This window comes from Solea solea, chromosome 5, assembly GCF_958295425.1.
Source record: "Solea solea chromosome 5, fSolSol10.1, whole genome shotgun sequence".
Classification (NCBI taxonomy): Eukaryota; Metazoa; Chordata; class Actinopteri; order Pleuronectiformes; family Soleidae; genus Solea; species Solea solea.
The window spans coordinates 31,243,439-31,269,798 of record NC_081138.1 but is presented as its reverse complement, the minus strand read 5'-3'; the positions used below and the strand labels follow the sequence as shown (position 1 = coordinate 31,269,798).

Here is a 26,360-nt window from a genome sequence, read left to right as displayed (position 1 = left end):
TTTTGAGAGGCGTGTGTGTGTGAGAGAGAGAGGGGGGAGGGAGGGGGGGTGGGTGAGAAGGACACACCGAGCTGGTGAAAAAGTGGAGAAGACATGAGAGTGATAACTAATGTACTTCCTGTGTACTTCCCCCACTTCCCTTTAAGTGTGTGTGTGATTCTTGTTGAAGCTGACGTGTGATGTGAAGGAGTCGCTCTGTGTGCGTGAATGAATGTGAAGTTTATATCTATATCTATATCTATCTAAAACCTACCTTTCTGGGGACATTTGGTCTGGTCCCCGCAAATTTAAAGGGCTTTTTCAGGAGTTAAGGGTTTAGGTTAGGCACTAAGTTGTGCGTACGTGCGTGTGTGTGTGCGTGCGTGTATGGACTTGTCGATGGTCAGTGCCAATCTTTACAAATTGGGTCAGCTGATGGCTGATATATGATGTCATTTTTAATTTTTTTGGGCCATTATAATTGGAAGATCCTTTTTATCACTTTAATAAAAACAAACGACCAGCAAATAAAATGCTTAACTTTTAAGTTTTACTGTGTCTTTGCAGCTTTTTTTATGAAAAATGCTTAATTGAGGTAATAATCATGAAATACAAATTATTGATATGAGTGATTCCTTGATGAATTGTAGACATGTTTGTGTTTTTGAACTATTATAAAACACTAAGAATTATGAAAAAACATCTTAAATGATAATACATATAGTGAATTCTGCTGTTTGACTCTCGTTTCCTCAAAAAATATGTTGCATCATTTATAGAATCTGATTTATTAGTTTATTTCAAAGAAATTGAATCGTATGCTTTGTTTAGTCTGTTTTAATGAATCCTGCGTGTTTGTGCGTGTGTGTGTGTGTTTGTTCTCATACCGCAGCACTTTATTGGTTCCGGCCGAGGTCAAATGCAGCAGATTGTGAACCAGTGATCTTTTGCAAATCTCTGCATCAACCTGGAAAACACAGAATCAGGAGCAGAGAGAGAGGAGGAGGCGGAGATGTTAACAGGAAGTAGAATCAGTCCTGTTGTCGTTTAAATCCACAGTCGTGAAAACACAACGACAAAACACGCTTTGGCTTTTAACACGTTTCTTCCTGCGGCGTCAGGTACAGACAGGCTCCGCCTCCCACTCTACCACAACACATCACAGTATATATAACACATTAGGACCGTGTGTGTGTGTGTGTGTGTAACGTATGTTTAATACTAATACAACACCTGCTGTATATTCTGTACAGGATCGATATTAGTTGTGTAAAATGCAGGCTAATGCAGATTTTTAGATATCAGGGCAGGGTCAATGTTGTTTATATAAAAAAATAATTGGGAAATATTGGTTTAATTATGTGGTTTAAGTGTAAAATCTCCTAATGTTATTATTTAATATTGTGAATTGTTTTGTCTATTGAATTTAAACCAAAATAAATAGCATCATCATTATTATCGTCCACTAAAATCCATCTTAAATATTTATTGGTATGAAACCTACATGGACATGCTCGCTCACTCTCACACACACACACACACACACACACACACGCTCATATTAACTGACCCAAGTGCTTCTGTGTGTATAAGGTTTCTGTTCCGCTTGCCAGGCTGCTCACTGACCCCCCACATGTGTGTTTGACCTTTCAACTCTGTGCTTCCCCCTCTGGGGAAGAGCCCTGGTGCACCTTTGAACATCCAACACACACACACACACACTGATCTGTCCTTTGAGTGTGTGTGGATTTAGTCTTGCTGGACTGACTCTGGTCAGGCTTGTGGTCGTCCACAGTAACACATAATAGGATATATCACTTTCCCCAGTTCCCCTTTAAACCACAAGTGTGGGCTGCTGGATACACACACACGCACACTCACACACACACACACTGGTCAGAAAACCAGTTTAATCATGGATTTAAACTGGTTTCTGACCAGTGGGAATGTGTATAATCAGCTTTCATTCTTCGATCCAATGACAGGAGCTTCAGCTCTGAGCAGCAGTGGCAGGAACTACAGAAGCACAAATTTTATCAGCACAATATCGGTATCTACAGAAATTGGCTTTAAATGTGTTATCAGATATCGGCGCACGCGCCAAGATCCGCCGACATGACGAATGATTACAGCAGTAGACTGAATCAGCTGCTGCTGCCGTGACTTCTGTGCTGGCGCCCTCTGCAGCTCTTATTCTTCATGTTTGTTTATTTTGTAAAATGAAGAAAATGGATATCTACATCTGCTGTGACATGAGTATGAAAAATATTATGTTCATTTCAATGACCTCTACAGTTGGGTGCAGGGAAATACGTATGTTAGTTATTTGAAGGTAAAATTCAGTCTAAAAATGGAACCGTGTGGGTTTTTCCGAATTTTTCTCCCTGTTGTTTCTTCTTCTGTGTGCAGTCTTTTATTATTTCCCTCGAGTGGTAACTGTTTTTGTTGTCGGAGCGATGGCTATGGAGTAATGGCGTCTAAAGACTTTTTCCTCTGGAGCTCCCCGGTTAAATCGATGACAGTTGGTCTTCAGTGGCCGCAGATTTGTCGCGTCTATCGCGCCACGGAATCATTTTGTACATTTTGTGAGCGCTGGCTACAATTTGCCGTATTTTAAACCGAAGTAACAGCATTTCTTTTCACCGTCAACCAAAGCATTGCTACACTCTCTAAACGTCTGCAGAGAAGAAACCGTCTTCACAACACATCGTACTCAGCCGGACATATCGTGGGTAGGGTTCACTGCTCTTCGTGTAGCTCGTCATACGAAAGTATTGCTGGAAGCTAGGGATGTCCCGATCTGATATTGATATCGGTCCGATATCAGCCAAAGAACGAGTATCAGATTATATCGGACTGCCTCTAAAATCTCCGATATAAGCAGTTGTGATCATGTGGGCTCTGTGTTGGATGCATGTAGATCACGTGATCACAACAGTGTGTGTGTGCTACTGCTATTTCAGAGGTGAAACATTTTTTTGAACTTCTGAAATCAGAGGCTACAAAGCCGCACAGCGAGCGCGAGTTAGCCGTTAGCACCACGCTAGCTCATCCTGAGGCGAGCTGCTAAAACATTATTTCATAAACCAGCGCCACCTGTCGACTTTCAACAGCCTCCGTTTGTTAATTATACCCCAAAAACCAGCCATGCCAAGAGCTTTCTGTGTTTTAAATGTGGCTGCAATATCGGTAATGTATCGGAAGTGAAAAAGTTGTATCGGGACGTCCCTAATGGAAGCGGCTCTCATCTAGGGCTGAAACAATTATTCAATTCTTTCCTGAGATTCCTCAGTTGGCCAAAACAGCGTCCTCGCCAGACGCGGTAGATTCAGCTAGTCTGCGTGTGTTAGTCCGACTTTTATAAATTCTTTGCACCACATCAGTCACACAGACATGTTTACGTGTATTTAAAAAAGTCTGGCTTTGGTTGAACTAACAGAATAATTCAGTTTTCTTGTATCGTCATTTAAGAATATTGACTGACTGAGTCCCCAGCTTAGCCCTTGATCCTCTCTCTGGGAGGTTGACACTACAAAGGAAAAGCTTTCACACGCTGTTACACACACACACACACACACACACACACACACAGAGAAAATGAGAGTCAGAATGTTGGGAGTTGCGTTCGTGTTGATCTGCTGGTCAGCATCTGCTCTCTGCTGAGGACGCTGCTTCCCATTTCCTCAGCCATCAGTCACGAGTATCACCGATGAAAGCCCACGCCTCGGTGTTTGAGGTGCAGAGAGACGCGGTGAGAAAATCACGCCAGTAAACAATCCTCCGTGTCACTGAATATCCTGAAGCGAGGACTCCTCACTCTGCAGAAGTGCAAAATCATTTGAGCATATTGACCTCTCCTCCCCGTTTCCCTGGAGGAAGGACGGATTTCTGGCCGTTTCAGACCCAGGCAGTGGAGCACTAATTCAGAGCGGTGCGCGGCAGATATGTTATGAACGTGAATGTCAAGTCAGCGAGCGTCTTTCACGAGGCCCAGGGGCACACGGGCTAAGACCGAGGCTGAGTGATACGTCTTATAAATAATATCTGGATATTTTTAGTCTATATTCCCATGTAGGAGATATATGTGGACATAGAGCTGCTCACAGGTTGTTTCTCTGGACTCCTGGAAAGTTTGAGAGTGACAATACACTGTAAATACACTGGGAAATAACATATAATCTACTGTTTATGATCTGTATTACACAATCTTATTATTACCTTTCATTTTTAGAGAATACCAGCTTTATTTCTTCGTAGGAAGGATATTTTACGTGTGTTACAAACAATGACGTTAAGTATAATTAAACCGCTCACTCTCTCACACCAAACGCCATAGAGAAAGTCCGTGATTTTACATCACAGTACACAGGAGCTGTCGATCCACTTGTGCCTTCATCACTGAGCTCAGTTGTGTTATTTTGTGATGTTTGTCAAACTCTGACCACACGAGGCAGCAGTGGACCAGCGGCTCCTGTTTCACCATGAGCTAAAAACAAAGATTTTTGGTGTGTCATTTAAAAACTTTTAATTTAATTTAAAACATTTCTGGAATGCACATACATAAACATGCACAAAACGCTGACCCCCAAGTACTTAGAAATGGTTTTATCTGAACTTTTTGAGTGATACTATTTCAAGTCTCTGAACTCTCTGACACTCACTCGCACATTAAACACACTCAGCTTTTGTTCTTAAAACAAATCTGGACGTCAAACATCCCTGGTGTTACATTAGGGCCTCTGGCACGCTGACGGCATCAGCGCTGTCACAGCGGACAAATGTCTGCTCATTTTCTCGCTCCCTTCCTCTACCTCACTTTCCCCGCATCTCTCCACTAGTACATTATTAAATCTGTCTCTCCTTCCATTTAGCGAGGAGGCTATGCGGCGCTGAAGTTGGTGGAGGGAGTGCGACTCCGGCGTATCAGCGGGGAGAATGTCATACTAAGATAAACACTGACGCCGGAGTGGTTTGCGTTGACGTGACGAAGAGTATCACAATGTGATTTGTATCCACTGGAGCTCTGAGTGTGGAGTGGCTCCCACACACTATACTGATACTGTACGTGCTGGCATATACATCATTAGACTCCTGAGTGTTTCAGTTACCCAGTGTTCGATATCACACTCGCGCTACTAAATCATACTGAAGCTGTTAGTGCAGCGTCAACGAGAGATTGTCGATGTTTCACCTGATCTGTCTCAATCAAAAGTTGCACATATTATAAAATGTAATCTAATAACTCAAGAGTATATTTACTCTGTGTAAAATATGTACAGCAGCTATTTTTTTTTAGCATTTAAAATGGGAAGTGCAAAATCCCAATTCATAATCATAATGTGTGATGTATGTGTTTACACTGCTGCACCACTCTGACCGGGAACTTCTCAAAGGGATTAATAAAATACTTATCTACCTACCTACGTACTTCCCTGTACCTTCCCAACTACTACCTACCTACCTACCTACCTACATACATACATACATACCCCACTACTTACCCATCCATCCCTGTACCTTCCCAATTACCTACCTACCTACCCAACGAACCAACCAAACCAGCCCTCTACCTTTCCACTTACTTACCTACCTATCCACCTGTCTACCTACCTACAAACCACCCACCTGCCCCTCTACCTTCCCATTTACCTACCTACCCACGTATGTATGTACCTACCTACCTACATACATCCATACATATGTACCTAACCAACCTGCCCCTCTACCTTCCCACTTACCTACCTATCGACCTCCCTACCTACCCACCCACCAGTCTGCCTAACCTTATCCACCCACCTACGTACAGTACATGCCCCCTTATCTTATCTACCCACCCACCCCTCTACATACCTTATACAACACATTGAAGACAGTTGGTTGCCAAATTTTCCGTCCCATAGAAACAAGGAGCTGCACAAATACCAGAATTACTCTGAGTTTATGCACATGCGTAACGTCCCAAACACACACACACACACACCAACACTCCCGTTCATCAGTCTCTTCCTCACATAATTGTCCACCGTGTCGTTTGAAAAGCTTCAAACTTGGCCGGTGACTTGCTAAGGGCACCGATGTGTGTTGTTTAGATAAGAACTGTGAAAGAAGGGGTCCAGGTACTGAGCAGATGTCATTGAGGGGAAACAAGGACTTTTTAATGTAAAGTTAGTGATTAAAAATATCGATATAGCAATTCCTTAATTGTTGTGTCTCAATTTAACGCATTTACTTAATCCCTCATAACCATATCCTGGTCATTTAGCCCTTTCATTTCTTGATTATGTCATCAGTGACTATAAATGAAGCTACTTCATAACTTTATTCTGGCAAAATAGCAGTTTTATGTTATAAATCTAAGTTTTGATGATTCTGGATTTAGGAAAATATTGCCGTTATAGCAACTTATATTTTACTATAACCACTAAAAACATTAGTTATGACGGTTATAATAACACCTCATTAAGTTCTCAAACTACAGCAAAGAAAATTGACTCTAATTGACACACTGGTATGAACAGCGACTAAAATAAAGTCTGACAACGACCCAGGTGGATTTTTATTGGTTCAGGAGGAAAAACAAAGGCAAATGGTTGGAACCCCAACTGCCAGCTGTAAACAACCACCGCGGCTAAGAGCCCTACCAGTTAAACTTTGACCTACTTCCTGCTGGTTGTGGCCTAAAAGGTGAACAAGTGACCCAGTACACCAAAACCCATAAAAGCTGTAAGTCTGACAGATTTAGAGACGTGGACCTGAGTAATGTGAGACAATGTTGGACTTAAATTTTCCCTGCATGAACATGAGAACTTTAGGACACACACTAAGATTAGACGTACAGCGCAAAGAACTTTGCATCAGTCTCTTTGGCGACGTCAATCCCGCTATGATGTGAAACCTCAGAAAATAAGTAACCAATTGTTACATGCGTTACTAGTGAGTTAATGCAAGTAAACACAAACTATTTTGCACTGACAAACCACTTTCTTTCTAAAGTTAAAATCTCTCCAATTTCTTATCTAATCATATTTCATGATCAGTGTTTCTCCAAAACCTCAAAATTCTGATGTCATCAATCATCAAATTCATCAGTTTTAATGATTTATTTGTAGCAAAGAAACCAGAAAATATTCTCGTAGAAAAAAAAAAAACTTTTTAATGATTAAAAAACACACAAACAACCAAATTAGCTTTAGCATCAGCCCCAGTGTTTATGCTCAGGAACACAAATGATCCTGCAGCCACAGTAACACGCCGTAACACGGTTTGGAAAACGTCTTCCACACAATTGTTTTGTCCTTTTGTCTTTGAAGTTATCATTTTGACTAGTCTAATACTGCCTTCACAGATCTTTGACACATATCTTCATTCTTTCCTGGTTCCTTAATCCTTTTGCATTCTAATTCGAAGTTCTTCTTCTAGTCATTTCTGGCAGGCTGCACCAGTGGAATGGTTTCGGAACAGTACGTTCTTTTTTTGCATTTCCATGAGGAATTATATCAAAATAACCGGCCCTAACCGTTCCATTTCTCAGTAATCTTCCCTCGAAGTACCAGAGTAATGGCACGGTACGGTATAGGTGGAGCTAGACCCACGTCAGTCAGCTGATTGGACGTCTTGTTGAGACAAACTGAGCAGAAATAAAAGAGCCGCGATGTTCGGTGGCGTTGTAGTTCGCGCCACGTATTTTGATGCAACAGTCGTTTTCAGTCGAAACGCAAGCCTGCCCGAGTAGTGTACCAAACCGCAGTGTACCAGGATAGAAACACGGCTAAAGAGGTGTAAAGCTCCACGTTCCCAATCGCATCCCAAGGTCCGTAATCACAGCTGGAAGCTCTCCAACACAGATGCACGTTGTCCTTCACTCTCTTCTTCTTCTTAATCCTCAATTTAAAGTTCATCACCGTGCGTCAAAGTCTTTCAACTGCAGACGGACTGAAATACTCGATGTTCTTCTGCCACTGATTTTGCCGTAAGTAAAATCACTTCATGCCCGTTAAGACTCAAACATCCTTCCCATAGTCCTCTTGTGCCACTTCTCATTGTTTCTTTTTTAAATGTTAAAAACACATCTTCATTCCTCTGCTGTCTCTTGTCGTTTGCTTGTAATGATGCTCTCGTTCTCTCTCTCTCTCTCTCTCTCTGTCTCTCTGTCGTCCTTCTGTCTCTGTGAAAGTGATTTGTGAGTCTTAAAGAGGCGGGAGGGACGGCTGAGAGAGGCCCCATCATCCTCACGCTGAACATAATTAATAAAAGCAGCCCGTTCCAATTTAAGAGGCTGATTAATGCAACAGATACATCACAGCATGGAGTGGACCATCACTCTCTCCTCTCTCTCTCTGTGTCTGTCTCTCTGTGTCTGTCTCTCTGTTCATGGAAGGACAGACACAGTCTGGCATTATTAGGTTATGGAAGAAAGGACTTCTCAAACCTCTCCAAATTCCCATTCATGTATTTACTCATAAATTTAAACTGCAAACAATGAAACTGGTTCAGTGTTGGTCGTTATGCTGATGATGAGCTCGTTTACTGTCGTGCTGTAAATCACGTAAAAGCCATGAAAAATCCAAAAAATCTCAAATTTAAATCAATTAAAACATGTACTTATTGTAAAATTGTTATTGTTTTCTGAACCAAAGAAACACAATAATCTTTTATTTACAGCAGTGAGTCAATAGATAAGGAAATGTTATGTATGTTTGTGACAAATACTTTTGTGTTACTGACAAAAATTTGATATAATTCTGTTGTTAATATAGTAAATTTATGCATTTTCATGACCACACACAAGAGAAATTGTTCAAATTATTCTGGTTCAAGTAATTTCAACAGAATTTCACATAATTTGCTAATTTAACTTGATTATAGAAGTAATCTGATTAAATGTTTATATTTCCCATTTCTTTCTTTATTACTCGGCCAAAGAACACAAATCACGCATTTTCTTCTATTTTTCATACAAAAGTTTTATTTTTTAGATTTTCAATGACCTTCGTGTGTTTAATATTATTTTATATATCATTTAAAATTCAGTTTTAGTTTTCAGTTTTCAATTCTGTTTTTAAGATGTTGTTTGGAGCCATGGAACATTAGTGTTGAACTGGTTACTGAATTTAAGATGTTTTCTTTTTCTGTATTAATTAATAATTGTTGTCATTAATGAATTCTATTTTATCAGATGGAGGAAAACAATAAGAAATAAGACATGAAATTTTATTTGGAAAACAAAGAACAAAGAAGTAAAAAGCCAGAATATTCTGAGAATCATTGGAATCATGAAATTAAAGTTGGAATTCTGACTTTAATCTGATAATTCTAGCTTTGTCAACCATTTTAATTTGATGTTAGATGTACCGAAAAATGCCAGTTTTATTTGTATTATTTTCTGTGTGTGATACGAGAACATCTCTGCAGGAATATCGTGTCACACAAAATTAATTCAAACTAGATTTTCAGAACAAGTGACGGCACACACATGCACCTTTAATAATCTCTGAGAGCCAAACCACTAAAATCCGATCACGGCAGCAGTAAACACGAGCGTTTCTCTCTTTCTCTGCACTTTCACAAGTAAAGCAGGTAATGTGTGTTTTTAATGTGTGTGTGTGTGTTTTAAGAGGAAGTCCCCGGGGCCGTGAGGCTTCGACCAGGTGGTCCTTCAACTTGACTTTTTAAGAAACCGCTGTTTTCAAGCAGCAGAACCAATGAAGTACAGTAATGGAGTGTAGTCCGGCCCTGAAGTGTAGCTATGAAATCTTCTCTAATGACTCTAGCACATGTGTGTCTGGCGTTCAGCCCTCTCATTAACGTCACTGGACACTGTATACTCTCCCCTGTGTGTGTGTGTGTGTGTGTGTGTGTGTGTGTGTGTGTGTGTGTGTGCCAGTATGTCCAGACTCAGCTTTGGTGATCTCATCTCAAGTTTTCTCAGGCTGTAACTGAGTGTACGTGTCGCTGTTTGTGTTTGCGTGCATACACATACACACTTGCACGCACACACATACACACAGAGAAGAGTGTGTGTCCTTAATTCTCTTCGTTATGACGGCGTTTCCTTTTTCCTCGTCATTCCTCACTTAAGAGTAAATGTTTCTATTTTCCTTTTCTTGTTTCAGTTACAGATGTTGTTGCGGCTCTGGTTTATGCATAAGCAAGTGTGTGTGTGTGTGTGTGTGTGTGTGTGTGCGCACGTGCATGTGTGTGTGTGTGTGTGTGTGTGTGGTAAACAGGGTGGTTTGCTCTCCAGAAGAAGGAATTTCCCCCAGCAGTCCCCATCAGTAATAGTGCCTGTAATGAGCTGCAGCTGTCAGCGTGGTTTCCGCACACACACACACACACACACACATTACACGCACACACACACACACACACACACACACACGCACACACACACACACACACAGAGTGAGGAGGAAGCAGTGAGTCACTCAGCAGCGCGCCGTCACACTGTACCGCTGATAAACAGAGCAACTCATCAGACATTAGGCACAAACATTTCCTCTGAAAATCCTGCGCCGTCTAAAAATATCTCTGCATTTACTTTATGGGAGAAATAAAACAAAAATATGTGGTGCTCCTCGTTTACAGATCTGACAAAATACGACACGGATTCCCCGGAAAAACCATGTATGAACTGTATTTAATCACTTTTCCTCTCACGACGAGACGTAAACAAACTAACGTTACCATAAATTATACGTCTGTATTTAAAAACAATAAATGTAAGTTTATCCTCTGCTTCCAATAATAATAATGTTGAGTTGCTTGTTGTTTAGCAATACTGGGTTAGTTTGAGGTCTGTGGAACCACGTCAATTAAATAACTGAAACAATAAACATTGTTTTATCAGCTCCATCTTTTATTTATTTATGAAACAATGCTTTTTAAACTGATTCCATCATCAGAGGCACAGACGTAGAAACACGTGTTTTATTTAAAGTAACTGCAGCTCTGTGAGCTCACAGCTTTAATTCACGTCTTTCTTTCAAAAACTCCTGAATTTCACAGAGTAACAGTTCATTAAACTTAACTTTCAGTCGATTTTTACCAAAGTTGCAGGTTTAACTTTGATGGAATAGTTTTTTTTTACAGACAGAACCAAAGAATCTATTAAATCCAACTTTAAAACAACTACGTCGTCTTGCTGCGTCACGTTTTTCGTTTTTCTCACGACGTTGTCATTTTTGTGCGTCGCGTTAAGTGTGACGCACATGATCCGTGGCGTCACTTTTTCAGCCTTATTCTCTGTCACCACACTTTTTCTCATCTGTGCTGTTGGTGTTTGTTTTATTTGCTGTTTTTGAGGTGACATCGAGTGTCGGGCGATTATTTTCTAAATCTGTTTTCTGTCGGGCGATTATTGGAGGACTCGTTTGGTCCACACAATGTTGATCAAACTTAAAAGAGTCCACTTCACTGTGTGTTACTGTGTTACTACACACATGAGACAAATAAAAACCCTTGAACATGGACCCACTTTTTAAACATGGCAACTATCGTGATAAAAATCATGACGAGAGCAAGTTTGTGCATCACGTTCATCACATCTGTTTATTTTCATTTGGTAAATAAATCATTTGTTTGGTGAATCGATTAAAACTTTTAAAGCATGAGATTTAAAAAATACGCACACAAATGTTACATGTTGCCAATAAAAGGTCGGAAATTTGTTTTGGGACCAAAAAACAAATCGCCACTGCTCCTAATGGATAATGTTCTTTCTTTGTTCTTTGGAGCAAAGAAAGCAGGAAAATATTCACTTTTAAGAAGCTGAGAAATCAAGAGTTTGACAATAACTTCAATAACTTTAATAACTTTAGTGTCTAGAACGATTCCTAACATAAACAATTCATTATTAATGTGGTTCAGTAAAATACTATTTGAAATCTGAATTTCACTGACACAGTTTTGGGATTGAGACAGATAATCTGTAGAACATCTGATGAAAGCAGTTTGAATCACTTTTGTCTGATTTTGAGCGACGTAACTTAAAAAGTTAAGAAGTTAAGTTATTCTTTTGTAATTTGAAGTAAGTTCATATCTGAACTTGTGCGTTCTCTAAAAATATATATTAATAATCCTCTTATTACTTTGTTCACATTTGATCTGTAATTACATGCAGGCGGCTGCCATCTCAGTCGTACCCCTGAGAATCCAGCAGAGGGCGCACGTTAGGTTTCCTATGACAGTGTCAGCCGCAGCAGCGACAGCATCTTGGAGATGCAGCCTGCACAACATGAGCGAGATTAATATCACGATACACCGGCTCTGTGATAATCCAGAGAAATCGAACTGAAGGAGACAAAAATGTGTTTATTCACAACATAGAGAACAAAGGTCAAAGGTCATGAAGTCTCTGTATAGAACGTGGATGGAGAATCGTTTAGCGTAGCTTTCTCTTAACCTTCATCCCGCTGTAACCTCACTCTTCTTCTTCAGCCAGGTCACTTCCTAGCCCAAATTTCACTCGTTCATTTGAACAGCTCCACCGTGTGGAGACATGAAGTAGTGACGCCTGGCATGTGAAACTTAATTTATTAATTATAATATCGGTATTTACCGCGGAGTATGGATGATGAGTAGTATTGTACGAGGATGGACGACGACGATGTTTTGGACCCACGCGTACTTGTCAGTCCTGCTCGACTGCATGTTACACCATCAGCACTGTAATCTTTAACGTTGTTCATAAAGTAATGAAAGCTGGGATGTATTAGAGGAGCGCTTCACTGCCGGGAAAAAAGTGACAACCTTACAACTCAATTTCCTCCCCCCGGAGATGAATAAAGTATTTCTGATTCTGATTCTGATTTCAAAAACTGATTTTAATCTTAATGCGACTTCCTGGTGAAATCAAGGTTAAATTAAAATACAAGTTAAGAGATAACAGATCCTGAGTGCAGGTTTCCGACCCCCCCCCCCCCCCCCCAAAAAAAAAAAACCCAAACAAACCTCACACGAACACAAAACACGCAGAGACGTAATAAAAGCAGCTGCAGTCGCTGCTGTGGTTCCAGGGTGTGTTTTTTTTTGAGTGGCCTGACCCTCGGTGACCTCTGCCAATTTTTATCTCATTTCACTCTAACTTTGTAGATCAGACTTTAATTTTGAAGCGCGCTCCACAGGACAGTGATGAATAGGCTGCATCACGGAGGGCTTAAATTACCCGAGTCCCTGGTGGCAACACTGACCGCAGGAGGAGAGAGAGGTGTGTGTGTGTGTGTGTGTGTGTGTGTGTGGTGACCTACTAACATCAGACAGAGAAAGAAAGAGGGCTGGTCAGCACTTGCCCTCTCAACCCTGCTAGCTCCGCAACACACCCAACGAGGCAGGAGGGAGGGAGGGAGAGAAGGAGGGAGGGAGGACACTGGGGAGAGAGAGGCAGAAAGAGAGAGAGAGAGAGCATCCACTCTATCTCTCCAGCGTCTCTTATGTCAATGCTCGTCTTGTTTTTTTTTTTTACTGAGAGTTTGTAACTTTTGAGGTTATTTGAGGAGAATCTCACTCTGTCCTCCGTTTTAGTTTCACCCTGACTGTTTATCTATCTATCTATCTATCTATCTATCTATCTATCCATTTAAGTTTAGTCAAATACATAAACACTCCTGAGGTTTTTCAAATATCGATGAAACCTGAACATGAACATAATAACTGTGTGTGTGTGTGTGTGTGACAGTGAGGTGCCGTGGTGAACAGCCGGGGGCACGGCCTCAGGCTCAGATGAAGAAAATCACAAAAACAGAATCAGAAAAACGTCAAATTAGAGGCAGAGAAGAAGACGAAGAAGAAGAAGAAGCAGAAGGAAAGAAACTGCACGTAAACTCGTGTCGTAATAGAATTTTCTTCAATATAAATAAAACAAATGTTCAGTGTTTATCGATGCAGTGTTTATACAGCGTTCAAACACACGACGCGTATATGAATATGTGAGGTGTTTGTTGTGTTCCTTTTAAAAACGTTTAAAACCACAATTAACTTTCACTTCTGGGGAAAACTGGACCTTTAATTATGTGATATTTTATCACTTTAACTTTTATTATTATAGTGTTTTTTCTTTCTTCTAATATTCTGGTTTTAGGTTTGTATGAAAATAAAATAAAGTGTTTAGTCCTGTATTTTAAAAATTGAAGTTTTACTCTTTTGTTCCAATTTTTATATAAAAGCCTTTTTGAATTCTGTACTCATATTTTGGGGGAAATATTTTTCACTTCAAGAAGAATATAATTAGACTATTTCAAAACTAAAACCTACACACTGTTTCATGATGTCCCACTTTTTCTGCCCTGGAATCCACACAGGAGGACAGATCTGAGGACTCGGGTCTGCGTCTCTGTAGTTTTTTGGGGTTTAGGGGACAAATACAATATCATACTATTTTCTTTTCTCTTTTTTCTCTTGTTTTCCAAGCTGCTCTGCCAACTGTTCCTCCCTCTGGCTCTTTATCCACTCTACTAGAAACCAGTGTGCCGTGAAGAAGCCGGTGCGCCACGCACTCCTCCTCTCCTCTCCTCTCCTTTCCTCATTTCCTTCCCTCTCCGCCAAAGTGATCATCACAGTGGAAGAGGAAGAGGAAGAAGGGGAAAAACAGGGAGAGGAGGTGGGAAAAGGGGGTACATCACAGTTGGAGCTCAGATACATTAATCACAGGAGTTGTTCTTTAAACCTCTTCCTGTTTCTACTGAACCGAACGCATCCATTTGAAAGGAAGGGGGACGGAGCCTTATCCATACAAATGTGGCACTGGAACTTTAACACATACATTTTGTGATTGTACTTTTTTGAAAAGGAAACAAAGTGTTTGTTCGAAATTTAACGTCCTGTGAAAGTAGATGTTTCTGTCGTAAATAAATGGATACATGCTGTGCGTAAAGGACGCCTTTACGCGCGTGTTCCCAGACAAGATTTTTGCGTGAAAACCTTCAGTCACGCTCATGTTTTCCTTCCTGTTTCAAACTTATGACAAATGTTAACTAATGAAAAAGGACTGGACTGAATTTTTGGTCTCACGTCTGTTCAGCAGAAGGAGAGCAGGAAACCGAGCCATGCCGTGCGCCCGCGAGCCAGCGAGCCAGCGAGCCGACCTGTGCGTAAAGACGGACTGGGGGCAGACGCTTGGTCCCGATTAACCCACAGTAACGCACACACGCACACACCGAGCCGGAACACGGAGGGAGGATGACTGTGCGTAAAAATAAGGTTTTACGCATATGCGTAAAAATGATAAATGGGTCAGTAACTCACTCACACACACACTTATTTAATTGCTGCTGGGATCAACATTAAAACCGTCCCCTCATCACTCGAACACCCGCCTCCTCACTCCCACGTGCACGGCTCAAACCACTCCAACATGAGTCACCCACGCGGCTGTCACCACATCACTGTGACTCTGCCGTCACGGAATCACATCCACACTGCGCGTCACGTGTCACCGCGGATTTATGACGCACGATGTTTGAAGAGGAAAGAGGTAAAAAAAAAAAAATCCACCGAACCACTGAGTGTCATTTATTATCTTTAGAGAGTCGCGCGGTCACGTTCATCCTCCACAGGCCGCGGGCAATAATTAACAACGTGAGGATTTTCATATGTGTTATTTGTTTTTAATGACATGATGTGATGCGTGTTTTTTTCCATGTGCACGTGCAGCACAATAATGAAATTGTGATTTGATTTGTGTGCGTGATTAAAAAAATAAAACTTTTATGGCACTAAAAAAAGACGTTTTCTTTAGGTTAAATGTTTCTTTTATGCAGAGGAAACAATGAAACAAAAAGATGAAAATAATAATAATTCGTTTTTGCATAAAAAAAATTAATTCATCACAAACATTTTGAAACAAAGAAAAGTTTCAGGGGGAAAAAAAGTAACATTTTAATTTCTTACATATTCCCCATGACGTCATTTCAATCTTTTCTAAACTTGAAAGCAAATGCAGCATCATGGTCCTCGAGGACGCACGGAGTCACACGCACGCGCACCGGCTCCATTGTCACATAAATACATAGTTAGGGGAAAAGTTAACGCCCCGACATCACGATGATTTTCACGTTTGTTTCCTTTGCGCTCGTCGTGCACGGATGCTTGAAAATCACACACATGCACGCGCGCGCACACACACACAGTGGAAATGACAGACTAAACATGTTAAAGGTTTGTTTTCTCACTGAGTCTCAGCTGATTTTTAATCATCTGATGTTTGATGAATTGTGTTTTATTATTAAACAAACACACACACACACAGTTGGGAGAGTGAAAGATAAAAAACGTTTTAAAGACTTTAAAAAGGCAGATTTATATGTGGAAACATCTGAGCTTCATAATCAAATAAAAACAACAACAGGAAACTGTGTCAACTTAGTTACACACACACACACACACAGGTTTGTGCAGCGAGTCTCCTCAGCACTCTGCACTGACTGAACAAAGCCTGATTAACCTTAACCACAATTCTCAGAAATGAGGTTCTGCCTCATTAGGACTAGGTTTTGTCTCTCCAAGAGGACTCCTGGTCCTGACGAGGTCAGTGTTTATGACGAAAAAAAAAGGTCCTAAAGAGGCAAGAAATACAAGGACACACACACACACACTGTCCTGTCTGGATTGATCAATACAATAAATGCTATAAAAAGAAATATTGCAGTAAAAACAGAGATTAAAGAACATAATCTGACCGATTAAATAACTTCTACAGAAAATAAAAACTTGTTTTTTACTCGTAAAGTTTAGTGTTTTAAATTGAATTTGGTGTTTTTATTTCACTTCTTCACAACCGCGATTATTCATTGACGTTGGGCAAGAATTGGCTTTTGTTTGTTTTGTTGTTTTTTTTTTTTTAAAAAACGCGCAGGTTTTTCTTCTTTAAAGATCAAATGTTTTTAGATGAAGAAAAAGTCAAAATAATACAAACAAATGTGCTCGTTTTTGTCAGAAAATGAACAAATAAAAACATTAAAAATGAATGAGAAGAAATTAGTGACGAAAAAAGAAGAAGAAATCGCAGCGCGCGCGCGCTCGCTGACGAGCTTCAGAGAGAAAGTGGACTTTGTCACTCAAACGGTGAGGTGCGCGCGCGTGTACGTGCGCGCGCGCGACTGTGATGTTTGACTGTACACTGAGAGGGAGGGTGTGTGTGTGTGTGTGTGTGTGTGACACTGATGGATGCGCCAATGGAAAGACGGACAGATGCTTGGGCGGATCTAACGACGCGCAGCGGCGGAGCGACACACACACACACACACACGTTCCTCCTTTGACACCGGCGGAGGGAGAAACACCGATCACGGCTCCTTCCACAGCGAGAGCCCGCGGGACCGAGGAGGAAGTGCGCGCGTGGGGGATTCACTGCGCTGCTTCTGACGGAGGAGACACGAGGATTCCGCGCTAAAAAATCCCGTTTCTGCCGCTGTTTCACGTTCGTGAGCGACGACAAGAACATCAGGAGCGCGAGAACATCTGGGGCAGACACTCACCTCAGCCTCCATGTCTTCTTCTTATCCTCCTCCTTCTCTCTGAGGATCTGTTCATCTCTGCGTGGAGGAAAAAACAGAAAGAACATTATTATTATGTTTTAATCCGCGTGAGAAACTCGCTCCTGAAGTCGCGGCTGAAAACTTTCACTGTGGAGAAACTGAACCTTCAAAGTGACGCGTGAGAGGTTTGAAGCTCTTACCTTCTGAGGAGGACAAACCACGAGAACTTTGATTTTATTCCACCAGCAGCAGCAGCAGCGCGAGAAACATCTTGATTTTTGCGCTTCTGCGCGCAGGAAGAATAAAAAAGCGCGTGGGGAGACGCGTCTGATTTAAAGATCTGCGCGAGGAAAGAAAGAAGGAAAGAAAGAGGAGGACGAAAAGTGGCCGAGAAAGAGTTTGGAGCTCGGTTCCTCCGGCAGAGCCGCGCCGTGCCTCCTCCTCCTCCTCCTCCTCCTCATGTACATTATTACAACAAGGGAGACCCAATCAAGCGCGTATCTCATCGATTCACACACACGCTAACGCACGTGTATGCGCACATGCACGCGCACGTGAGTGAGCGGATCTTTCAAAGGGACGAAAATAAAAGTGTCGGAGAAAAAAGAAACAGCAGCAGCTCCTCTTTTTCTCCTCATGAGAATTAACTAAACACACACGCGCGCGCGCGCCTCATGTGACTGTGTGTGTGTGTGTGTGTGTGTGAAGTCAGGATCTTCCCTGAGGATTTTTTTTTATTTTTTACTCGCAGATTTTTTTTCAGCTTCTGAATTTTTGTTGCTTTTTTTTGGAGGAAAAGAAGAAAAAGGCGAAGTAAGTGCGCGCTCGCGCCATGTGCACGTGTGTGTTAGTATCTGTGTGTGTGTGTGTGTGTGTGTGTGTGACATCTGCAGCGTGACTGATTTTACGCACCGGAGTGAAAAAAAGAGAGAGAAAGAAACAGTGATTGTGCGCGTGGAAAACACAGGGTTTAGACTGAGGTGGTGAATGACAGGAAGAGTGAGAGAGTGAGTGGGGTAAAAAGGGTGGAGAGAGAGAGAGAGAGAGAGGGAGGGAGGGAGGGGGAGAGAGAGAGAGAGAGAGCTACGTGCCGCCTATCAGCTTTGGCGGCGGAGAGCTTGGAGCGTCGCGGAGGCGCAGCGCCTCAGTTGTGTCAGCGCGTGATGTGTTGTTGTCGCCCTTGTTTGCGGACTTTTTGACTGACGCGATCCCGTTTTTTTTGTTGCTTTCTTCTTATTTTTTCTTATTTTTTTTCTCTCCTGTTGCAGCCACAGATTTACAGGATCCTCCTCATCCTCCTCATCCTCATCATTACTGTGGTCACGCGGAGGCAAAAGCTGTGGAACAAGAACACGAGCCTTTGATTCTGATTTTTTTTTCTTCCTCTGAAAATCAACCGTGTCGGGTTTTTTTTTTCTTTCGCATACGCGGAGCTTCTGCCGCTCACTACCGCCACCGCTGCCGCGTCTGTCCGGGAGAGAGACACCGACAGAGACAGCAGCCAGCACCGGGAGAGAGAGAGAGAGAGAGACAGGCAGTGACTGCCGCGCTTCCTTCCATCTTCTCCTCTTTTATTCATCCACTCTGTGGCTCTTCCTCGCGTTTGATTTCTTCTCCAAAGCTGCCGCCGCCGCCGCCTCCTCCGCCTCCCTCCACCCTCCACCCTCACCTCTCTATGTGGGAGCCGTGAGCGCGCACCCACTGGGGGGCAAAACTGTGCATCAAAGCTCCGCGGATTCCCCCGGACCCGCCGGATCAGCGGCGCCGGCGACAGCAGCCCACGATGCCGCGGAGGAAGCAGCAAGCGCCGCGGCGCGCCTCAGGTACCTGAACGCAACACTGGCTTTGATTTTTCACCTCTTTTCACACTTTCTTTCCATTTTTTCTCTCTCTCTTCTTCCTCCTTCGCTCTGTTTGTGCCCCCCCTCCTCTTCCTCCTCCCCCCTCTTCCTCCCCACCTCCCCCATTCACTCACTTTTCATTGACTCACCCACGTAGTAACATTTTGTGAAACATCCTTTTTTCTTCTATTGAAGCGTGAACAAAACGACTGAACGCAACTTTTTCTGCACACACACACACACACACACACACACCCTCCAATATCTGCATTATTATTATTATTATTATTATTATTATAATTCTTGTTGTTATGATCACATGGAGTGAAATCCCTCGTGTGTATTTTATTTTAATTTTAGAATTCAAAATATCACAAATTCTGCACGTTTATATATTTTTTTCCCACAAAAGTTCTTTCATTTAAAAGAAAAATAAAAAAAGTTAAAAGTTGATTTGTTCATAAATGTCAAAGGTCAAAGGTGTTTTTCTTCCTTTGACTCATTTTTGACTTATATAATAAAAAATACAGTCATATTTTATATATATATATATATATATATATATCAGTATATACAGTATTTGTGTTTATGAAGAAGATTTTGTTTCTTTTTCGATGAAAACATTTGTGTGTGTTTTTAGCTACAAAAATAATCAGGGAAAAAATAGTGTGTGTGTGTGTGTGTGTGTGTGGTGCTGCTACTCATAAAGGTCACAGGTCAAACACACACACACACACACACACTGGTGCAGGACAACAACAGCGTTTGAGTGTTTTTCACTGCAGAAAATCCAGTTTTCGTTCTCGGATGCTGTCGTTTACTGCTCGACTTTTCTCTCCTTCTTTTTCTTCTCCTTCTCCTTCGTCTTCTTCTCTCTGTGGTCGTGCAGTGAATGGATGTAACAAAAGTAGAAAAGTCTTTTGCTCTGTTTGAGGCCTGAAACTTTTGAGTTTTTTGGGGAAAGTCAACTATTGCCTTTCTCCTTCTCCTTGTTCTTCTCCTTCTTCTTGTTCTTCTTCTCCTCCTCTAAGCGTCTGTGTTGATGCGATTACCCCTCGGTGCCGCTCCTCGACAGCGACTCTCGAGTTTTTGGTGAAACTTATTGACGTTGAAAGCGTCGTCGTTCTCTCTCTGGGTTCCTGTTTCCTCTCAGACTGGATTACAGGGAATTTGTTTCTTCTTCTTTAGTCTTAAAAAGTCCCTCGTCCGTCCATCCGTCCGTTTGTCTGTCGGTCGGACAGACGGTGCAAACATGGACGAGAGCTTTAATGGACAATTGCCATCTTTGATTTGACGCCAGATTGATCACCCGTCATCCGGCCGAGCCTTTGATCTGTTCATTCCCGATAAGTGTCAATAAATCAACCTCCCCTCCCTCCCTCTCGTACTCCCCCCTCCCTCCCTCCCTCCCTTATTCACTGTGGATGCAAAGTGAGGCCCTGCATCTTTTTATTCTCTCTTTTTTAACTCGTTTAACTTGAATTTTGCACTTTTTTTGACAGAATGTGACTTTTGGAGTCACTTTAAAAAAGTGGAAGTTGTATTTTTGAGGCCACGCTTTGGGTCAAAAGTGTAGACACGCACACACACACACACACACACACAGGGGCGACAGGGTCACTGGTGTGTGTGTTTTATTGAAGAACGTTTGTTTCCTTTGTTTCATGTTTGATTGAATTGTCACACAGAACATTCATCAAAGGACTTTAATGGTCAATCAGAGGCAGAGAGAAGGAGAGAGAGAGAGAGAGAGAGAGAGAGACTCTTATTCTCAACCTGACGTGATAGAACTGTTTTTAGCTAATGGACGCCGCGGTGGCGGCGGCGGCAGAAGCATGGATCGGTGGATTGATGGACGTCGTGTAATGGATGAAAAGCGTTACGTCACTGGTCAAATGGACGTGAACGCAGAGCGAGTGACAAAGCTCACGCACACACACGCGTTACTATTATTATTATTATTTCTTTTCCACTGCGACGTAAAAAGAAAACAATGTAACACTTTATTTCAAGTACTTTTGCTTCCTCAGCAAATACAAGAACACACACACACACACACACACACACACACCTGTATTTGATTATTGAACGTGAAACAATATCAGTGTTTACAGTGGAAACACACAGCGCCACATTTAGAACAACAGAAGTGGATTTTTGATCTTTTTTATAATAAAATGAAACGTGAACAATAAACACAAACGTGAACAGTGAACTTTTCTACAAGAAAACAGTTGTAAATCAAATGTAACACATTATTCTCAGTAAATTCATACAAACTGCACAATATTAAACTCGCAGTAATACGCACGACATATCTCAGACTGCTGGGGGTAAAAAAACCAGACGTATAAACAACGAACTTTAAAGGGAGACAAACACACACCTGTATTTGATTATTTCACCAGGTTTCTCTCCCCTCGTGCTTCTAAATGTGAAATATATCAGGATTTACTGTGGGAAACACAGAAACTTAACATTGATGTGGTTATTTTGCTCTTCTGCAACATTCACCACATTAAACACGAGCTAGAACTCTTTCTCTTTGCTCTTCTGAGTCCAAACTAGAGTCCAAATATCAGCGTCTACAGTGAGAAATGTTTATTAAAATGAACCGCGAACAACAAAAAACAAAGGTTTTTTAACTGGAGTCGTAAACGTTTCTGCGAGAAATGATTAAATATTAAACACAAACACGTTATTTTGCTCTTTTTTTTTGCCTCCTCAGCGAATTCACTTTATTAAACTAACGTGTTCACGTCGTATTAAACACAAGCTGCTTCAGTCCAAACACGAAGAAGAAAAGTTTGAACCACAGACACAAACTCTCACACACACGCGTCGTTTCTGCGTTTACCTGCAGCAATGGAACTGTGGTGGTGTGAGGGCCCGGGGGGCGGAGCTACGGAAGCCTTGCAGGTACAAAGGGCAGGAAACGGGAAACAATGTAATAACAGGAGATAGAAATCAGAAATGTAGGAAAATAAATGCAGACGAGATTTAAAGTGAAAGGAAAAGGAGTTTTATTTTACACTTTATCCCTCCTCCTCTCCTCCTCTCCTCCCTCCTCCCTCCTCCTCTCCTCCTCTCCTCCTCTCCTCCCTCCTCTCACAGCTGCTGAGGCAGAAGTGCATGGCTCACAGAAAAGTGATGACAAATTGATTGCGCGGCTCTGATGGCAGGAGTTATGTGAGGACGGTAAATGATGGGCCTTGATTAGAAACGAGGGGGCGGTGCTTCTTTCTTTCCCGTTCTCGACGTCACGTTGACGAGGATCAGACGTTAGAGCGCGTGCAAGTCCTTAGAATGAGGTCAAAGGTCAGCACGAGAATGGAAAACTTCCCTTTGCTTCTGTTGTTCATATTTCTTTAGTATTTTTAGCTCCTGTGTGACAACGTGAATATTTAGGCTTTTGTATGATCCATAATCTACGATTAAATGAATCCCCACATATTTTGATTGTGGATTTATCAGTTTAAACGTGGTTTTTCGTGTTAAGTTTCACTGATTTCAGCGTCTTAAATGTTAATATTCTGTGGGTTTTAGAACCTCGTCACTTTGAGGTTTGGACAAACACCAAAGTGTAAATATAATGAATAATTGATTTTACGACTGTGCTGATAATCAGATGATCTGATCTCTCTGAAATTTCCAAAGAAATTTGAACGTCAGGATTTTGCGTTTTCTTCGATTTTATTGATTCATGGAGGAAATTCTCGGATAAAAGGTTTTGCGTGAACGTGACGTCGCTGTCGTGTCATGTACACGCCTCTAAAAACCCTATTTCTTATTTTCCTACACTCGTCAGTGTCCTCGCCGTGATCCCACTCACTCACACACACACACACACACACACGCCGCCGTGGACGCGCTCATCCGTCTAAAAAGAGGAGTTGTTTTGCCAGCTTCATTAGCGTCGTGCTAATTAGCCGAGCGTCTGATGGATTTCTGACAGCGCTAATGATTGGAGATGACAAGCTACACACACACACACACACACACACACACACACACGCAATGTCACGCTCGCCAATTCCACGTGCGTGGTAACGGCGTGTAATCAGCCTGGTCTTACACCACCATCATCACCCCCGCCACACAGACACACACACACACACACACACACACACAGGTGAGCGTTTGGACAGCGCGGTGGTGCAGCGGTGACACGGGTGTGAGTTAAGCGTCACACTTTCACGGTTTTTACACCAAAATGAGTTCATTCAACTTAAAATGATGAAACTTGAGTTTGAATGAACTTTATTAACTGAACGTGTGAAGTTCAAGTTGTTTTTTCAGTTGACAGTGAAACAACAAAATGGCCGACAAACTAAAGTCCATTCAACTTAAATTGAGTTAAGTTGTTGTCGTAAAACCTGACTTAAGTTTGAATGAGCTTGAATTAGTTTGTGCCATGAACTTAATCAAGAAAATGTTTAAAAAACTTTAAAAAAATAAAACAAATCATTTATTTTGTTACTTTAGATCACAGTGTTCATTAAACAAACTTCATTTGTTGGATTTTATGAAGTGAACGTAATTAGTTTAGTTAGTAATATTAAATTCATTCAACTTAAAGTAAACTAGTTGTCTACATCTAACTCACCACCTTTCGGTTGCATTAACTTAATTATTTGTTTATTTGTCTAACGATCAATTTTTATGACAAATCAAAAAGATTAAAAACAAACTTAAAGAACTTTAAATTAACTTTTAAGTTATTTCCACTTTAAATAAGAAAGTTGTCGTCATAGAACCTGACAACTGTTATTTGTATAGATCCCACCTCGTTTTTTATGACCTCAGATTTATAATAAAACTAAAAATAACTTTATTTGTTTAACACAAATTCACCAATAACAGTTTCCTTCATTGTGATTCACTGTGAAACAACACGTCTGACACACGTGTTATTCTTAGTTGAAATGAACTGAATTTGTTGATTTTTATTTGTCATTTCTGTTGTTTAGTGTTGTGTTTGTGGTCTTTTACCTGCACACACAAAATAAAGATTCCCATCGTTGGACAAAAAACTAGATTTGATTTTAATGAATTTAATTTAAACTAACGTCTGAAACCACAACTCTTTCACTTTTCCTCAATATTCTCTTCTTTCACAAGCGTAACACTAGTCTGGACCTAGTTAGCCAGGAATGACTTTAGTAAGGTGGTGACGCACACATGCACACACACACACACACACACACACACAGTTTGTGTATTTATTTTCTCGTGATTTCAGGAACAGGACGAGGTTCAGACGAGCCGTGGCTTTTTTGTTCGTCGCCTTCAAAGCTGCAGAGAAAGCAAACAGGTCATTGTTTGAGAGGAGGAAACTCAACACTGGATATATATATATATATATCTATATATATATATCTATGTATATATATACATAGATATAAATGTATATATATATACTGTATACACACATACACTTTAAATGTGTGTTGTTTTACCCGCAGACTCCTTAATTTAACAGCTATTGTTTCTCTGCTCAGTGGGTTATTTACAGTGTGTGTGTGTGTGTGTGTGTGTGTGTGTCAGTATTGAACAGCTGATACAGTAAATGTCAATAAATCCTCCTCCTCCTCTTTTTTCTCGCTCACCTCTCGTTTTGTTTTTTTAAATTTGACATAAATCACAGATTTTGATATTTTAATGACGTCTCACTTGCTCACCTCGTTATTTACGACACTCTTCATTTGTTTTTTTTGTTTTTTAAAAACTTGATATTTGGAGTTTGTTTAAAAAAAAAGTTGCATTGTCCTTGATTTTTGATTATTTTTGTCTTGCTTTTGTTTTGTGCACGTGTAGTTTATTTATGGTTTATGATACATTCAAGTTACTGGTTGGAAACACACAAATTAATTCATTAACTAACTAAATAAATAGAATAAATAACTGAAGTGTCTCAATCAAACTCAGCGTGTATATATATATATATATATATATATACATATACAAGAGCTATTTTAAACACAAATGAATACATTAATTAGCATGGAGGCTAACTCTACAATCATAGTATTATAACTTCACTGTGTAAAACTTTTACTTTGTCACAATAAAGGTCTAGTTTAAAGTGACAACGTTTTAACAAAGTAAAAGCCTCAAAGTAACTAAATGACGTCATGTGAGATCATTTTAAAGAACCTCATTCAGATTTATATCAAAGTGCTTTTTTTTCGCCCTATACAGAGGTTCACACTGGTCTTGGTCTAGACCTGGATTTGGTCTCTATTTGGTTTTGATGATTTAGTGAATTCATTTTAAAATCACTCACAATAATGTGATAACAGGTGATGTTTGCATTATCGTTATCGTTATGAATTGAGGAGTGGAATATGGTTTGTTATTTTTTACATGAGTGACTAAAAAAAAGGACGATTTATCATTTAGTGTCCTTCCTGTCCATCCACAATCTTAAGATTCTTGTTTTTCAATGTAGAATGATCAAAATTAATAAACTGTATATCCTTTTATAACGTTTTTGTAACGTCATTTTCTGACGTTTGTTACGTGGTTTGGTATCGTTACTTTTCTGAGTGTTTTTGTAACATGATAACATCTGGTAACGTACGTTAATGTTTTTGAAGCAGTAGAACTTTTGGACGTTAGTGAGTTTATTTCCTCATTATACTGACGTTAGTTCATGTGTCGCAGCTGGAAACGTTAAGAAAATGCACAGAATAATCGGAATATTTGTCATTTTCTAAACCTTTATGAACCAAATAAAGACAGAGAGAAATTTGGAATTGCAAATATTGTGTTGGGGATAATCATGACAGGACGTGTGTGTGTGTGAGCGTGCCGCCGTGCGCTCAGTGCAGATTGATGACGTTGACACTGGTCATTATTAGCTGCTCAGCGACACTGTGGCAGAGAGCGAGGATTCCTCACAAACAGCCGTCATCAGCGCGGTGTCCAAAGAGGCTAAACATGATTTATGTAAATATTAACATCCAGACAGATCTGGTTCTGTCCAACAGGAGATAGATGGCAGCCGCCGAGGAAAAGCAGCTGATTTCTGTGATTTCTCTGCCTCCCTGCGTGTGTGTGTGTGTGTGTG

The 26,360-nt window shown here is 40.9% G+C and overlaps 1 protein-coding gene and 1 long non-coding RNA gene across 3 annotated transcripts in view; one reads left to right on the top strand and one right to left on the bottom strand.

Moving 5' to 3' along the window:
- Nucleotides 1–632: 632 nt before the first annotated feature.
- Nucleotides 633–18,027, bottom strand: LOC131459299 (uncharacterized). The gene is made up of 3 exons (XR_009240234.1): nt 17,648–18,027; nt 17,448–17,504; nt 633–946 (listed from the first exon to the last, which is right to left on the bottom strand). It is a non-coding gene; the product is annotated as an uncharacterized LOC131459299 (long non-coding RNA).
- tshz3b (teashirt zinc finger homeobox 3b) overlaps nt 13,843–26,360 on the top strand; it is a 47,480-nt gene continuing 34,962 nt past the window's right edge. The window contains exons 1-2 of one of the 2 annotated variants that reach the window (XM_058628928.1): nt 13,843–15,203; nt 18,716–19,270. In XM_058628928.1, coding sequence (XP_058484911.1) covers nt 19,231–19,270 — 40 coding nt within the window. In that variant the 5' untranslated portion in view covers nt 13,843–15,203; nt 18,716–19,230. Of the gene's footprint in view, nt 15,204–18,040; nt 18,261–18,715; nt 19,271–26,360 lie in introns of those variants that run through there. The other variant, XM_058628927.1, reaches the window with a different exon arrangement.